Genomic DNA, 17,481 nt, shown 5'->3' with positions numbered 1-17,481 from the left:
TGATTAGAAAATTTTCTGGCCAGAATCAGAGAGCAAAGCTGTACTCGGTAATAACAAACATGTGTTCATTTAATATTTTAGAGTTAACAAAGCACCTGCCTCCCAACTGCTGGGTGATGTGTGTGTTAGTGTAATTAATATTTCCATTGTAGAGCTTCTTGGTAGCTAAATGATTTGTTTGTGGCCATGTAGATGGCTGGCAGGTGGGACAGCTGATTCTTAAATCCACTTCTTTCAGGTATACTTCAGTACAGAAGATGGAGATTTTGCCAAACTTTTTACTGGATAGGAGTGTTTTCATTCATTGGTTTAGGAATTCTTAATATGGGAACTATTATTGATGCAGATTGGCTACTTGTCTCTAACTGACTGTCTTAGAAAGTTGCATTGAGCACTGAGAGGTTATGATTTGCTCATGGCCACACATCTAGTATGTGTCAGAGGTAGGACTGACCATGAGGCCATCCCCTATCCACTACACTATAGTGCCTTTCATTAGGAGTTAAATGCATGTGTATAAAGAATGTGTGCATGCATGTACAAATGTATATACCTACATATATGCATACGTATATGCACACATGTACATATAGATACAAAGACACACTACTTTCAGACAATCAACAAGGATATATTAATTAGCTACTATGTGCCAGGCAAATGCTGTGCTAGGTTCTGTGAACACAAGTTCAAAGAATGATGTAATCTCATTCTAATGAGGGAGACATTAAGTACCTATATAAATATATATAGCATAAATATAAAATGAATAGATGTTAGTTACACAAAGTAGTTAAATGCAAAGTAGCTTGGAAGAGAGGGCACAACCATAAAGAATTGATAACATATGTTATTTAATTCTATATTTTGAATACTCTATCGTATTTATATAAAACACTGACTCTTTTTTTACTTTTAATACTCTGTTGATATTAGCTTGATAGAATTTTTGGTTTCAGGATTTAACTTCTCTGAAAATTTAGTAAGATCTTTTTAACTGGAACTGTTTGACATAGATCATTGTAATTTTAGATACAGTGTTAAATATCTTATATTATACTTTGATTAATTTTTCATTTCTGTGATAGGTTTTTTGGGGGGCTCTAAACTTAATTTTTTTATTTCAAAATATGGGCACTCTTAGTTAAGACTCAGAAGATAGAAATAGAAGCAATGGATAGAACTTAGGGAAAGGCATACTTAGACTGTGGATATTTCCCTAAAATTCCCAATCAGAGCTATCCAGTAGTATAGTGGGGCATCCCAATAGATCTGTTGGATTACTCTACCATGATGGTCTTAAAGCAGAGGTTGAATGTGAGGATGTTATGAAGGAGTTTCTTCGACAGGTACGGGTTGAACTAAAAAGCCTCTGAGGTTGTTTCTTACTTTGATATCCTAGACTTTCACTAGCACATTACCCAAATCATAAAGGGTTATTTTCATACCTAGTTTAAACAAAAATTTAAAGAATGTTTTAAGACTGACCAGAAATAAATAGAATTGAGGGAGGGTCAGGTACTGGGTAGAGCATTGGGCTTAGAGTCAGTAAAATCTGGTTTCAGTTCCTGCTTCTGACATACAGGAATTGTTAACTCAGTTTAACTTTTGTGTTAACTAACCTCAGGCAACCTTGCTTATTAAGTCATGAGAAATGATCTCAGTATTCATGAAGTATTAGAATCTCCCCATATCCATGTAAACAAAAAGTTCAATAGAAAAATATTGTCCCCAAAATTTTAAACCTAACATTCACCTCTTTCTTTTTTATTTTTCCTTCCATGTGATATTAGAGACACAGTCCAGTAAGTACAATTTTTTAAACCTAAGCTATTGATACCATTTATTAAATGTTACCTTATGTCAGGCTGATGTCACATCAATTAAATACTTATTGTGTTTAATATATATAGAGTACTGTCTGGGTGCTAATGGAGATACAAAATCATAGAGAAGGTATAATTACTGTCATCTTGGACTTTATAGTCTAGTCTTTGAAAAGGTGTTGATTGTGGGAGGCCTTAAATGCCAAAGAAAGGAGTTTGAACTTTACTCATTAGATATTAAGAAAGGTATTGAAGCATGTTGAGCAGATGAGTAGTATGACCATATTTATTGATGCATAAGAAAGATAAGTCTAGACCAGAATGTGTGTGATGATTTGGAGGGGGAGAGCACAGATAAAAAGAAGAAGCTAGAAGGCGTTTCCTGGATCTCTCAGTAGGTGGTGATGAGAGTCCATACTAGAGCATCAGCAGTGGAGCTACAGAGGAGAGTACAGATACAAAAGATACCATAGAAGTAGGATCAATAAGACTGGATAGGAAAAAGCAGCATGATATTGTGGGCAGTAAGATGGTCTTTTAAATCAGAAAGTCCCAGTTTCAGTCCCACCTCTATGCTTGCCATTCTGTGCTGGGAAAACTCACTTATCTTTTTGAGATGCTTAAGTTGCAAGAGAGTTGCTGTTGTTCATTATTGGAAAGTATTAATTCACTGGAGGATCCCTACATCCTAGAAATCACAGGTCTGAACCAAAAAAGCAAACAAACCCTAAAAAGAACCTTATTGGGTATGAAAGGGAAGAAAAGGGAAGAGTCAAAAATAACAAACAGGGTTTCAGTGAAGCATATGGAACAACATACTGTAGTAGTATCTGACAAATGATTTTTATTAATCAATTTAACATCCTGTTGGAATAAACTTACCTTGTTACAGTCTTATTAAAAACAAATGATCTTGAATTTGTTTTGCATTCACATATTTAAGGAGCTCTACTTGCTGTATGCAAAATGACAGTTTAGCATCTTGTAATGCAATTAAATAATTTGGCCTCATATCAATGTAATATTTGAAGTTTTTTCATACATAATTTAATGAAACAGTTTGTTATGTTTCTCATTTAGTTTTGCATTTCTGTTTCAGGTGCAAATGAACAGGAATTCATCTAGTAAGTGTAAAATTTTAATTGAAGGATATTTTGTGTCTGTTACTACATTTTATCATGCAAATTGTTTAATTGCTTCAATCCTGTGCAGCAGTAGTAACAAAAGGACTTTCCTCATCATCTGACTTGAGGGCAGAACAGAGGGCTATTCTCATTTCTTATAAACTATCAGAATTTTCAGCTTCAGCTGAGACAACAAGGACAAAGAAAAGTTTTTAAATAGCAAGTGAGTAAAGATGAAATTTTTATAGATTTCTTATTAGCTATAAAATAGGAGAACTATAAAATTTTTATTTCTATAATTTGGGCCTAAATTTTACTACATAGTCAACCTTATTGTCTTGTGAAATTATTTCATATATAAAAAAAAAATCCATTCAAAAAGACATCTTTAAGTGCTTGCCATTTTGCAAAGTACTGCGCTTTTATAGTAAATGCTTCAGTTGAAGTGTTTCCCCATAATCCTATTTCCATTTTGTGAGAAAAAAACTTTAAAGAGCCTTATTAGAAGGTTAGGAGAAAGAAATACAGATAGGAGAATGTACTTATTAAAAAGATGAGATTGACATCTCCCTGTTCTTATGTTAAAAGTTAAAATTCACAAACTTTTAATTAGAAAAATAAGTATGACATTAATCTGTCCTAGATTTACTTTTTTCATTCATTTTGTTTTATATTATTTTATATTATTATTTTTATGTTATTTTTAGTACCAAATTTCTTTTTTTAAGGCAGTATTTTTATTGATGCCTTTTTGTACCACATTAATTTCTTAAATGCATATTTTTTTTTGCTCCAAACCTAGTGAGCCTTTTACTTTAATAAAGATTTTAGAGGAAAAAGAAAGAAGCCAGTAGAAACATCAAACACATTTAATACCTCTTACAGTATATGAAATATCCCATAGCTGGATCACTTTAAAGGATTTCTTAACATCCTTATTCTTGTGTCTCATCTCTGTTAAATATAGGCATGATTATGCTATCAGTTATCCAGTGAAAAATCTCTGTTCTTCTACAGCCAACTGATAAGATTGTTTCTGGGTTATGTATAATTAGCTAGTCTATAAATATTCCCATACCATGTGTAAAGAATCAAAACACATAAGGCATTGAAAGATTGTGTGTGTTTGTATGTCTTCCCTCTGGTCCAAGGGTATTGGTAGTTCTCCAGCTCTACCATCACTACTCATAGATTTTTTTCTCCCCAAGTCAGTTGATCTCCATCTCTTATTTCAGTGATTCCCTAAAACATGGATGAGGGAAGAGTTACATTTTTAAATGTACTGAAGGCAGTATGTTTTCGTCATTATTCCCCATGATTCCAAAAATAGTTAAGGAGTTATGAATATTGATATACTTAAGAAAAGTATACATGACAATTTTGGACCTTTTAATAATACATATGAAAATCCTTGCCAAATGGATTCCTTTAGTAAAGAAAAAAGGTTTTTAAGAGGTTGTTATTTTCACAATATCTCAGAAGATTAAGATGAGCATTGCTAGATAGAACTTGTACCAATTAGGCTATCAGGTGGTCTTTACGTAAATCCTTTTTTTCATCAGTAGAATATATGTTTTTGAGGGGTTTTAAAAATTTTGTTTTGAAAAGTTTCTTGAATAGAAATATTACAGTAATAGTTTGCATAAGGAATACTCAGCCTATTAGTTATTTGAAAGAATGTTATAGCTATTTGTCTATTACTATAGAATAGTCACAATTGGACCAACCATTTCTTTACAAAGAATATTTTTATTAATACCTTTCTTTTTTTATATCCCCTTCATTTCCCAATATATCCCCTATAACTCCCCTACCCAGGAAGCCTTCTCTGGTCACAGAGAAGAAAAACGTTTAGAAAAACCAAACATTTCTTTCCAAGTTTTTCTTACAAGTAGATAAAATGGTGGAGGATGCCAGGTTTGGGGTTTTGTCATAGTTGTTGAAGTTTTATTGTTACTTTTTAATTTTTATATCATTGTCACTTCCTACCTTCCTACTGCACCATCGAACTCTCCCTTGTAAATGTAAGAACAGAATTAAGTGAAATCAGCCAAGACAGCAACTATCCTACCCCTCCTGTACTGAGAGCAGGGAGGAGTGTAGTGCATCATTGGTTCCCTGCGATTGAAACTGGTCATTGCCATTTATTATTTTCATTTTACGTTACCAATCATATAAGGTATTTCCTCAAATCAGATGAATTCTCTCCAAGGCCTTTTTAAATAAATCCCTAAGCGAAGGAATTACATTTTAAAGTCTTTTAGCCTGTATTTATGTTGTGGTAATTTTTCTAAATTCCTCATTCTAAGCAAATTTGTACCAGTTTATTTATTCTTCAATCAGTTGGTACCAGCTTTTTTCAAGGGGTTTTTTTTTCTGATATAAAAAAAATACTGATTGTTATCATTCTAGTATGCATACAGGACTTTCTATCCTTTACCTCTTTGGAGAAAAGTTCAGAGTGGGATTGATGATTTTAAGGATATGAATAGCTTTGTAATTTTTCTTGAATAATTCAGTTTTTTTCCAGAAAGGTTGGACTAAGTCACAGCTCCAACAGTATATTAATTATACCTGTAATCCCAAAGGCCTTCCAACAGAATTGTTTTAATTTGCATTTCTTAGTAATTTGAATCTTTCGTATAGTTGCTACTGTTTTACAAGTGGACTTTTTAAAAAAAATATACCTGGATTGTTCAGAAGGTCTTCTATCCCCAAAGTAACTCCTTACCCCCAGGTATGACAGTACCTGAAATTAATTCCTATAACCTGAGCTTAGCTCTTTCAATGTGCACAGCTATGTGGGAGAGGGATAAAGCATTACACTGTTATACATGACTGGCACGATAGTATTAATGTTCCCTGTCCACCCTCTTTTATAGGTGTGGCAGAATAAGGGCATGAGGTTGTTCTGAGTTGGGTGTGGGAGGGCCAGAAAAGGTGTGTTTAAGATACATTTCATTTGTACATGAATGTAAAAAATGTGAGGTAGTGTAAAAAAAGTTCTATTTGAGACATGTCTGGATTCATTTCATAGGCTAGTCTTTAACGTCTTTGTGATATTTCTCATGTCATATCCTATAGCATTAACTAAATTTTCAGTTCTTTCCCATTTTTATTAATTCCTTTTATTGTTACATCATATTCGTTTGTGGATATACCCTCTACTTTCTCTAGCAAGCCCTTCCTTGTAAAAAAGAATAAAAAAGAAAAAGAAAAGCATTTCAGCCAAACTAACCAACACTTCAGTCACATCTGATAGTAAATACAGTATTGCATATCCATGGTTCTCTACCTCTGCAATGAAAAGAAGAAGATACATTTTCTAATTCTTCACTTGAGGCCAAGCTTGGTCATTACAATGATACAGCACTTTGGTTTTTGTTGTTGTTGTTGTTGTTCTGTAAATTTACATTGTTGTGGATATTGTATATATTGTCTTGTTTCACTTTGCATCAGTTCATGTCTTCTCATGTTTCTCTGAATTCTTCATATTCCTCATTTCTTTTAGCACATTAACATTCCATTATATTTGTGTCATTAACTGTTAATATAGCATTGTTTTAAATCTGTGAGCTGTAGTTAATGACCCTAGCCAACATCCAGGGCCATTGTACTTAAGGCATGTATTGCTAAAATAAATGCCATATTGTTATAGTATTTTAGCATTTTACTGTAGTGGGAAAAAACCCACTGAATTTTGATTCAGAAGATCTTTATTCCAGTTCTGGCTCTGCTATTTACTATCTGTGTTGCCTTGGGCAAGTCCCTTCATCCATCTGGACCCCAGTGACCTCATCTTCAAAACAGGAAATGGACTAAATGACTTGTAATGCCTCTTTCAGCTCTCACAATGTCCTGTTATTCCTTTCAGGAAGAAGTAATTTAAAGTTTTGTTAATTAGGGGATATCTTTTCTGGCAAGAAAATATTAAGAGTAGAATTTGAGCCTGTTCCAAAGATTAAATCCTTTTTGACCCCAAATAATTCTCCTATAACAATAAAACCTTCAGCAATAGCAAAAATTAAGTGCTTATAAATTTTTAAAAAATTAACTAGAATACAACTTTATATTATTCATGGTAGAGATAAAAGACATTGGTGTCTTGTGTAGTTTCAAGATATGTCAAATATACTCAGCATGTTTTAGCTTTATAAATTTTAGTTGTAGTGATTATGAAATACTATAAACATTTTCTGAGTCACTGTTATAAACATTTGTATAAATAGCCATTTATAGCAGAATTATTTCTCTTTTCTAAAGCTTAGTAAATATTCTGAATACTTTAAGGGACAGTTTAGTATACAAAGAATATAACAATCTCTCATTAGGGAAAAAACATTATTATTCATCATTTTTCCTGTTATCTCATAGTTTAGGAACAAGCAAGTTTATATTTTTATATTTTTTTACAAACTTAAGAAATAAATCTTGTTAAAGAAGTCAATATTCATTTTAGCTTTTGGCTTTTAACAGTGTTATATATTTGGAAGTTTCCACTAGAGGGCACAGGAAAGCTCTGTGATTTCATATTCCTGTTGGGTACCAGTTAGTCTGATGGTACATCCAAGGAAGATTTTTGTGAAGGTGATAACAATACTGAGACTATTCAGCTGAAATTCCTTCTCCTTTCCCCCCAATTTACCAGATACTACTAGAAACATGGTAGTTGATAAAATTTGTGGGTATACAGATTTTTACGTAGCTTTTTCTTGATGCCAACATAAACCACCCTCCTAGTCTAATTCCCACCCCCCCCCCCCCCCCCCAAAAAAACCCCAACCAAATCCTAAACTTTGGAGAATTTAGGAATCATTTAAAAAAAACAGTTTGGAATTGAAATGTCATCTTTAATTTGTTTTAAATTTTGCAAATATCATAGCTTATAACAATTTTACTTTAATTTAGTAGCACTTGATTTAATAGTTACTTATTCCACTTGGGTCCATAGAATTTTAGAACCAGAAAGAGCTTGTGGAGATTGAAGAAATTGATATCATTACATGTACAACAAGCAGCTCTCAAGTCTAGAACTAGAAACATGACTCAAGACGAATCTAAGTCTCTTCTATCTTCAATCCTTTTTGACCCCAAATAATTCCAGTACCTTTTAACCTGAAAAAATGCTTGTAACATTGAAAAATAACTTTTTTTCCTTAAAGGATATTCAAATGAAGCTTTATATATGTACATATACACACATATCATGCTTTACTAGAGTTCTATTCAGTTAGGTTTAAGGTTGGATATTACTAAATGAATGAAACTAACTTTTCACGGTGGTAGCATTGCTAGCCAATGAAGTTTATCTAGGGCTTGATTTATTACTAATTGAAAACTAAAATTAATGGAACATATAGTTCACTTGTAATTTCTTCTTATTTTATATTTTCCCTTAACCCCCCCCCCCAATCTCCTAATCCCTGAGTCAAAAATTCTCTTATGAAAGGAATTTAACATTAGCGAATACAGTAGCTGAGTGGAGGCAAATAATGTCCTAGCAAAGGTAATGGAAAGGTCATTTGGCAGACACTCATCTTTTACTCCCTTAGGATTTTCTCAGTTTTTAGACTTTGTAGAAAATACATAGAAATCTTAATTTTCCCTTTGTTTCATAATTTTTCAGATTATCTTTGCACCTTGTGGTTTCAGAATTTTTAGGTTTTTGTGTGCATGCAATGTCATTCTTATCTGCATGTGTATATTTTGTGTTTTTCTCATTGCATTGACTGATTTTGTTACTCAGATTATATGATTTTTGTCATAATATTTTAATTTTTTAATTAGGTGAAGAGTTAACAAAATCAAAGCTTTCCGCTCCATCCAATGAGTAAGTTCATTATTTAAAATTATATTTTGCATTTCGTATCGCTTTTTTTGCATTATGTTCTTTTTGGTAGAAAGTTACTTTTGAAAATAGTTACCTCTGACTATCTAGTTGTGCTTTTATTTCTAATTTTTGGCTATAAGTCATCCTTTTTCTACCCTGGACTTGGGTTTTTTGCATTGCTATGGTTTTGTTACTGTTTTTGACTATTTAAAATTATTTCACATTTTAAGAGAACACAAAATAATTATTTGATCCCAGCTAGGATTTTGGTTACTTCACACAAATAAGACCACAGATGTCTACATTTCAATTGGCTTCATTCACAAAAGTGAATTTCTTTTATCAGCTTTGGTAGTCACCTTGCACAATGGACCATGTGATTCATGAATTGTGAAGACCAAGAAGGAATATCATTTACCTGTCTTGGAGACTTATAACAGAGGAAAAGAAGATGAGGGCATGGTGTGAACTTCAACTTAGCAGAAAAGTTTGGTCAACATACATATTGAAAATTAGTGCTATTTAACACTTAAACCATAATTGCAAATTGTATCCTGAATGCCTTTCCTTACCCATCATTAAATGTATAATTTCCTTGCTTGCCTTTCTTCCATCTACGAAGAGAAGTTTTAGGAACATTAATGGATTGATGTTTTTTTAATGTATTAGCATCCTTAGAGGTAGAAACTATACAGCATGGTGTTAGTTTCATATTATATTTTAATTACAAACTGTTCATTGTTTTAAAATACCTTATTTTGAAGAATTATTTGCAAAATTTTAACGTGTTTAATCAAATTAGAAAGTAGTATATTTGTTAAAGTTGCAACTAAAGTATACTGCAAACTTTAAGTTTACATTCAAGGGACTGTTGACTTTAAATGGTTCTTGTCTTTAAAGAGATAAATGGTACCTAAATACCAATTCATAGCATCTCTCTATTCTGTACAGATTCATTCACAACAAAAATCATGGTGCTTTATGCTTTTGATCTATATCATTTAATGACTTTCCCGCACCACCTCCCCCATTCATCACCTACCCAAGAACTCTATCTTGTAACTTCAAATTTGTGAACAAGTATAACCTCTTAAAATCTCCCATGTTTTGACATCAGCTAATTTTTTAAAAAGATCCAATTTTATTGAGAGTCCACCAGCTCCCAGTTGACTTGCAAACATTAAATATCCTTTTCTTTGGCAACATCCTTTTTTTGAGTGGTCCCATGAAAGATTTCTTTTCTTTCACAGTTTGGCCATGGCCAAATTTGGAGGGAGTATTGATAAATTTCAAGTTATCCTTCTCCAGGGTGCAACCTTTAGTCTGTACCAGCAAGGACTTTAATAGAGCGAGAACATGCTTCTTGCTTCCAACAACACAATCTTTCATTATGATAGCATCATTATTTACTCCACCATAGTGAGCAAAATCCTCCCAGTGGGTTAATTCTCTTGTTGGAAAGGTCATTCATAATCACTAGATGCACTCTTTTTGATCAGATCAGTTTATCATCCTTGAACTGGTAGCCCTAGCCAATTTTGTAGATATGCTTTGTTGATCTTAGTGCTATAGTGGTAGCTTTTCTGACCACCCTGGACAACAGAGAATGCCACATGGGCAGGATGCCAAACTCCAATAAAGACCACTTTGTGCTGGCCTTGGTGGATTTTATGGAACAGTTTCTTTGCCTGCCAGCAGTTAGTGATTCCTTTGTAACTCTTGCCCTTGGTCACTCCATTGAGATCAGTCACCTCATTCTGCCCACATACAGAGGATACAGGCATCTGCTGCTTCAGCTTTTCTTGGACCCAGTCCATTTTCTTAGCCACATTGCTGTCATTCATTTGGTTCTCCTTCAGGTGAGACTTTTCTGATTCAGAAGAATCAGATGCATCTGGGCATAGTCAGTGACCCAGATAATTTGGCAATATTTCTTCATGCTGTTGAACTCTTTGTCTAGCTGTTTTTTGCCTTCATCATCTTGCATCCTTCTAAAAGCACTTGATAAAGGCCTCTTCTTGGATATGTGCCAATTTTTATTGAAGCACCTCTTAAGTTCATTACTGATGTGCTGGGTCAAGGTGATTTTGAACCATCCTCCTTGAGGGGTTTGTATCCCATAATGCTTCCAGTGACCCCAAGAAGCATTTCCACAGTAATGACTGTCTTGACCACTTGTTTTTTCTTTACCTTGGACCTAGGCTTATCTTAGCCTCACCTGCTAATCTTACAGAAGTTTTATAAAAATAAATGAGATAACAGATTAGCTCTTTGAGGAAGGTAAATGGTACTGCATATATATATTTTATTTATATATATATATGTAATAGTCTTTAAATGTGTTGTTTTTATTTGCTTTTTAAAATTTGCCTTCTCAACGTCAAATCCTTCGTTCCTTCTCTTGTTCAGGCTATAAGGACTGCTAATTCTTTGGAATACAATAGTACATTTTTTTGTTGGAATTGTTTTAGGATATTAAAGTCTTCCTGGATGGTGAAAGTTCCAGTTTGATTTTGGAATAGTACCTCTACACAGGTGGGGCAGACATACCAGTGCTAATTATAACTTTGTTTGCCTAATGTAGTTGCAGCCCCTTTTAGTGAGTTGTGTTTTTAAGATGATGTTTTGCATACCTCTAGAAATAAACATTTTTACTTTGAAATCACTTTCCTTGAGAGAAGGTATCACTGGTTTTCTTCTGTATCTGATCCTTAACCCTAAAAGAAAACTAACTTTGTAAAGTAAATTTCTCACTTGATACAAGGGAAGAAGACAATCTGAACATTAAAAAAATCCAGAATGAATTACTTATACTCTGCATTTAAGTGTTCTTTAGTTGATTTGGTTTTAGGGCATTGGAAGTTTACAACATTGCTTAAAAATAGGGACCCATTTTGAACTTAACATTTATGAAGCATAAGATTTTGTTTTAATGGTACCTTTGATCATTTACGAATCCAAGTATAAATCAAATACAAGTGATTTGGTCTTTTGTGCTATTAAAGCATATTTGGTGTTTAATATTTTGTTTTTGGAATGTTACATTAGGAAGGGGAACAGTGACTTACTTGCATGGGACCCATTGTTTGGACCATCTCTTGATACATCTAATGCAACACAATTGACATCAGGTAAAAAAATAGAGTTTTTTTAATGAGAAATTGCATTAACTAGCCATTTTTTTGTATTTAATTGTTAATAGCATTTCTAAGTTGGTACTTGCTATTTACCATTTCATTTAAGTTTAGTAATGAGGATGATACTGATACTTGGATACTGTGGGGTAGTTTGTTGTGTGCGAAAAGTTTGTATGAGCCAGGAAGTTTAAATTTTTGCAAATAGAAATTATATTATTTATTTTTAATGGCTTGATGTTTATTTCCAATACTTTTACGACTTTAACAACTAAAGGTTATTTGATTTAATCAGTTAACACATATTATACATCAGCTGTGTTAATATTGCAGGGTGGGGGAATATAAGAAGTATAAGACATGTATAATACAAAAGCTATCCTAAGCTGGTTAATTACCAAATAAATATTGTTGTCAGTAAATGCTATCACTGAGAGAAGGAGATGTTCATGAAGAATTATAGTTATCTGGGAATATTTCATGGAGAAGAAGGAATTTTGAGCAAAGCATGAATATTGAAGAAAATCGATTAAAGAAATTTAGAGGACTTATGCTTGGAAAAAAAAATTCCTCTTTGAGAGTAGTATTATATGTTAACATCCAGGTAACTATGTTCTTAACCATATTTGCAATCATTTGAACTATAGCTGCCACTCTCCATGATGTATATTAAAATATTAAATACATTTATATCATTTAGCTATACATATTTGTTTATAGACTATATTTTGATTATGCATCATCCTTTTTGAGAAGGAAGAGTGCCAACATTTTTATATACTCTGGCAGATCCTGCCTATAACAGTTTTAAAAACTAATTTCTGTAGTTCATGGATATGTACGTATTATTATGCTAAAGGAAGCCATTTGGGAAAAAGTTTAATTTCTTTGGCAGACTAGTTCTAGATAGGAAGCAATTTTGAAAAAAATAATTTTAATCATGCTTCAGTCAAGATGAAGAGATCATTCATGAAATTTAAAGCTTGCCAAAAATTGTAACTACTTTTTAGTTTTAATTTTGGCAGTAACACAATAGAATTATCTTTGTGTTTTTCTTTAAAATGCTGTTGTACCAGTTACCAAAGGTAGATGCAAGTTGTTCACAACCTGTTCAGAACATCTTCTTTGGATTGATTACAAAGTTTTTGTTTATTTACTGATAGGGATTACCAGAATGGCGATATACTATTTAGAATTACAAAAAAGAAGCCAAAATATATCTTAATATGTTTTCCCTTTAATGATGAGATGAATATCAGTATTTCTAATTCAATCACTCTTATTCCCTAATTTTTTTTAATATCACGTAATATAGTACAAGATCTAGATAAAGGTTCTAGTCTGAGTTTTGCCGATAACAAGCTATATGACCCTAAGAAAATCTCTTAATCCTGCCAAGCTTTAGTCTCTTTATCTGTAAAATGAAGAGGTTGGACTGGATAATCTCTAAGGGATCTTCTAACTGCAATTGGGATTTAAGATTGCAAAAGACTTTTAATCAATCTCAAGCCTAACAATTTTGGAGAGAGATGAGTAGATAATTCTTGAAAAATTATACACTGCCAAAATATATTAAACAATTACAAATTTATGAGGTTACTTTTCAATATTTGAAGTAGTTTCGTTACTGAAAAAGTATTTTTTCTACATGTATTTCCTAGCTCAAGTATTATAACTTTGTCGATTGACCAACCTAGCTAAATACATAAATTGGATTGTTTTTTGTTGTGATTGGACAGAAATGTAATAAAGTACAAGAGTACTAGAGTACTAAAGTACAAGAGTACATAAAGGATTATTATCAAAGTCATGCTTTGTTTTTTATTTTGGGTTTTTTTTTTTTGTAAAAATTTTAAGTAGGGTTATTTTTTTGAATGGAGAGAGTTCTGAATTTTTTTTTCCATTGTAGATAGTAGTATCTTTTTTTTATTAACTGTTCACTTAGACATCACAAGAGAAAAATTTCAAATTAGTATCCCAGAGAAAATATTTTTCAAATCTATGCTTTGTTTCATGCTGCTTTCTTTTTAGTATGATCTCTGTATTTCTTCCCTACCTTAAAGTCTTTTTTTCTTTCTCTTCCCTCCTACCAAAGAGTGTTTCACCTTTACCTCAGGTAAAACTTTTTCATCTAGTAATCATTTGATATAATCATTTCTTATTTGAAATATTTATCAAAGCCATTATTTAAGCTTTTTCTAATTTGTTCAAAGTTCTTCATTATGCATAAAAGAAACCAACTTTCCAGTACTGTCTGTGTAACAGCATTACGACACATCTTTTGCTAAAAGTTATTAAGATGACCTGACAGATTATCCTACTATTCCGTTAAACTGTCATTTGAATCTACCTTTGAATTTGAAATAAATCACTTACCAAATTATATTATCCTAGGAATGTATTGAAAAGTTTCTGTCATGCAGCTTAAAAAAAATAGGCAAAGTTTATCTCGTTTTTTTCCACTTTTTCTACTCTGTATTTACTTCTTCCCTCAAACCTAGCACCTCATGCTGCCGGCTGTGGTATCCCACCTGACCTTCCCTCCTAGTGTTCCATACCCTACCATTATCTCCTCTGCCCATCAAAGCCCTTTTATTGGTCTGACCTTAGCTGTTAAGAAATAAAACAGTGTCATTCACCCTAAATTACTTGTGTCTATTAATTTCTCTAAAACCTCAAAGGAGTAAATATCTTACAGTATGATATCAGGCACTGTCATGGAATCATACATTTGGATATTTGGACTTAGAATGGACCTGAGAGGCCATTTAATTTAATCCCCTCATCTTACAGATCAGAAAACTGAGGTGCCTTAGAAGTGAAGTGATTTGCCCAAGTCTGGGTGGGGAACACATTTCTGGGGAGGGGCGTCTCCACTTTATCAGCCCTGCCTAAGGAAGTCTGCCCTGGTACCATGCAAAGGTGTTATAAGTCATCTTCTAGAAAATTTGGTCATTATTTTCTTTGTTATAATTTTCATCGAGGTATATTCAAAACTCAAAAAGAATATGATTTCCTTACAAATCTGTTAATAACATTATTGGTGGTCAGATGAGCCCAGTACTGTCTCCTGACTTTGTTAGATCTGGTCTGCTCTATGATAGTTGCTGCACTGAACGTGGCGGGAAAAGAAAAGAAAATATTTTAGCTAGTTATGTTTTTTAAGGGAATCTTCTTTTTACATGCATAAATTAAAAAATATACTTTAACATTCTTTTATTTTCCAAACTTAATATGTGTTTAGCAAGTGTTTATATACAATGTATATTTGTTGGCAGCTGCAAGTCATATAAGAGCATTAAAAACAGTATAGCTGTTTATTATGTAGATTTAAAATACAAGTTTTAGAATTTTCCTGTTGCTTTTAGTTTTCAATCTTTTTCTTCTCCTTCAGCTATCCTTAAAGAGCAGAATAGGAACTCCTCTTCCTTTCCCATTGGTTTGCCTGGGTGTATAATAGCTGAATCTTTACTTGGAAGTGAGTCAGATTCTGGGGCCAGGAGCCCATCACCAGACTTTTGTATTAACTCACTGTGCCATCCTGATGTAGCAGCCTCATCAGAAAGCACAGATGTCTTATCTTTTGCATCATGGTCACAAAGTCAGTGGATTTCCTTTACTGATGAACTTGTTACAGTTAAACACACAAATGCAGACCAGAAGGCATTCCAAAGATTGCATTGTAAAACTGAAAATCTCTTCAAGTTCCCTGATACTTTGCCTGGGAGATCTTCCAACAACTATACCTCTGAGGATCAAAGTAACCGTGGCTATAATGTTAGATGTCCTGAAATCTTACTGGCTGAAGAGACTGAGGGTGCTGCTGAAAAGTCTTCCACATCATCTTCAATACCTCTGGACTCTAGTATAGTCTCTACCTTTGCTCAGATATCTGATGGTATGGCAAGCATGCATTGTACATTGCGCGTAGCTAATAGCTAATGTCAGGACTGGTTTAGGCTGACCTTACCATATCTCCTATTGTTGTTTATTACTGATCACTTTTTAAAAACTAATGCTACTCACTTCTCTGGAACCTTCTCCCTTCCTCCCTCCCCCCAATAATCAACATCTAAAAAGCCAGTAAATCAGGGCTATCTTATAGGGACTAATACACTGTAATAATCTGTTCAAGAAACCTTTTATTCCAGTGGTGTCCTTTTAGAAGCAATGGCCACATGGCATTTAAAATAGATACTACTTATCTTGGTGCATAAACAACAGCTCTCCCCCACCAATAAAGAAACTTGGGAGCTTATGGGAGCAGAAATTGTCATTACCATTGAGTTAGCCCAGAATCTACTCTATAAATTAGAATTATGTTAAAGAGAGGTAGTCAGTGGCTTCATATCATGACCTCTTTTTTAAGTTGTCTCTCAAGTTTAAAATAACCAAAAGCTTCACAGATGTAATGGTGGTTTGGAAGAACAAGATACTGTAAGGCTTTTTAAAATGATCATGTTATGTTCACAACTAGGATTTCTCCCAATTAATGAGAACAAGTAATCCCATGAAGTGGTTATATTATTCGAATTCACACTATTCAAAATTATAATTATCTGTAAAATAGGGCAATTGATTCCAGCCCAAGGAAAGTATACAGTGAGAATTTGAATAATGTGGCCACTTTTCCACATTACAACACTAACCGATATCTGATTGTATGCAAGTTCTATAGGTCTAGATCTCAACTTGTGCTCTCTTATCTTTTGACTTGTGACTTAAAGTTCACAAGTTACAAGTGACAACATGAGAATTATGGGTATAATGAAAAGCAAACAGTAATAGTAGGATTTGGACTGGCTTAGGCTTTATCTTCCAAGGTCTTATTTCTTCTCATTCCTTTTTCTTTCTTTTTTCCTTTGATACAACTTAGTCTCTCCCCAAAACTGGAAATTTGTCTTTCTCACTGCCTCCCTCCCCTTTACCCCTCATTTTCTTTTACATCCCTTTGCGTGCTCTTCTCCAGCTGGCCTTGGTCAGAGCAGATTCCATTTTGTGAATTTATACATTGCTGACTACCTGGCATGAGAAAGAGGCATTGTGTTATAGTGGACAGAGTGGTGACCTGAGTTGGGAAGACCTGAATTCAACTCCTGCCTTTGTGCATATTGTATGACTGTGGAAAAGTCAGTGTCAGTGTTTTAGGCAACTCCCTAAGACTGTGAGTTGAATTGGTAGAGGAAGTTCATCACCAGGAAATCTCTACCCAATGAAATCATGTCAGGTTTAAAAACAGCGTCACCAAAAGCAATGCCCTTATCTCCTATTTCCTGTTTTACTGAAGCTCCCTTCCCTCCTACCTTTGTTTTCTTTACCCATCAAATGTTGTCTTAATATTTTAAAATATCTATCTGTCTGTCTATCTAATCTAATCTATACACACACCCAATTAATCTTTAGTTCCTAGTGTCTTTTTTCCAGTTCACTAACCAGTACTCTCCCCATGTTACCTTTTGTGGTTGCCTATCCTGTACCCTTTCTTTTATGCCTTTTTTTCTTAGTGGTCTGGAGCTGTCTGCTAAATTGCGTGTCTTTACATATACAATTTATTCGTATTCATATCT

The 17,481-nt window shown here is 33.4% G+C and overlaps 1 protein-coding gene across 2 annotated transcripts in view; it reads left to right on the top strand.

Annotated features, from left to right (window-relative positions):
* FCHO2 (FCH and mu domain containing endocytic adaptor 2) overlaps positions 1-17,481 on the top strand; it is a 138,077-nt gene that overhangs the window by 98,066 nt on the left and 22,530 nt on the right. The window contains exons 14-19 of one of the 2 annotated variants that reach the window (XM_036764115.1): positions 1,794-1,805; positions 2,926-2,950; positions 8,738-8,780; positions 11,829-11,911; positions 14,010-14,030; positions 15,309-15,812. In XM_036764115.1, the coding sequence (XP_036620010.1) occupies positions 1,794-1,805; positions 2,926-2,950; positions 8,738-8,780; positions 11,829-11,911; positions 14,010-14,030; positions 15,309-15,812 (688 nt within the window). The remainder of the gene's footprint in view (positions 1-1,793; positions 1,806-2,925; positions 2,951-8,737; positions 8,781-11,828; positions 11,912-14,009; positions 14,031-15,308; positions 15,813-17,481) is intronic. The other variant, XM_036764106.1, reaches the window with a different exon arrangement.

This window comes from Trichosurus vulpecula, chromosome 1 (genome assembly GCF_011100635.1).
Source record: "Trichosurus vulpecula isolate mTriVul1 chromosome 1, mTriVul1.pri, whole genome shotgun sequence".
In the NCBI taxonomy this organism is placed as follows: domain Eukaryota; kingdom Metazoa; phylum Chordata; class Mammalia; order Diprotodontia; family Phalangeridae; genus Trichosurus; species Trichosurus vulpecula.
Note: the sequence above shows the minus strand (reverse complement) of the source record. Positions and strands in the feature narration are given on the sequence as shown.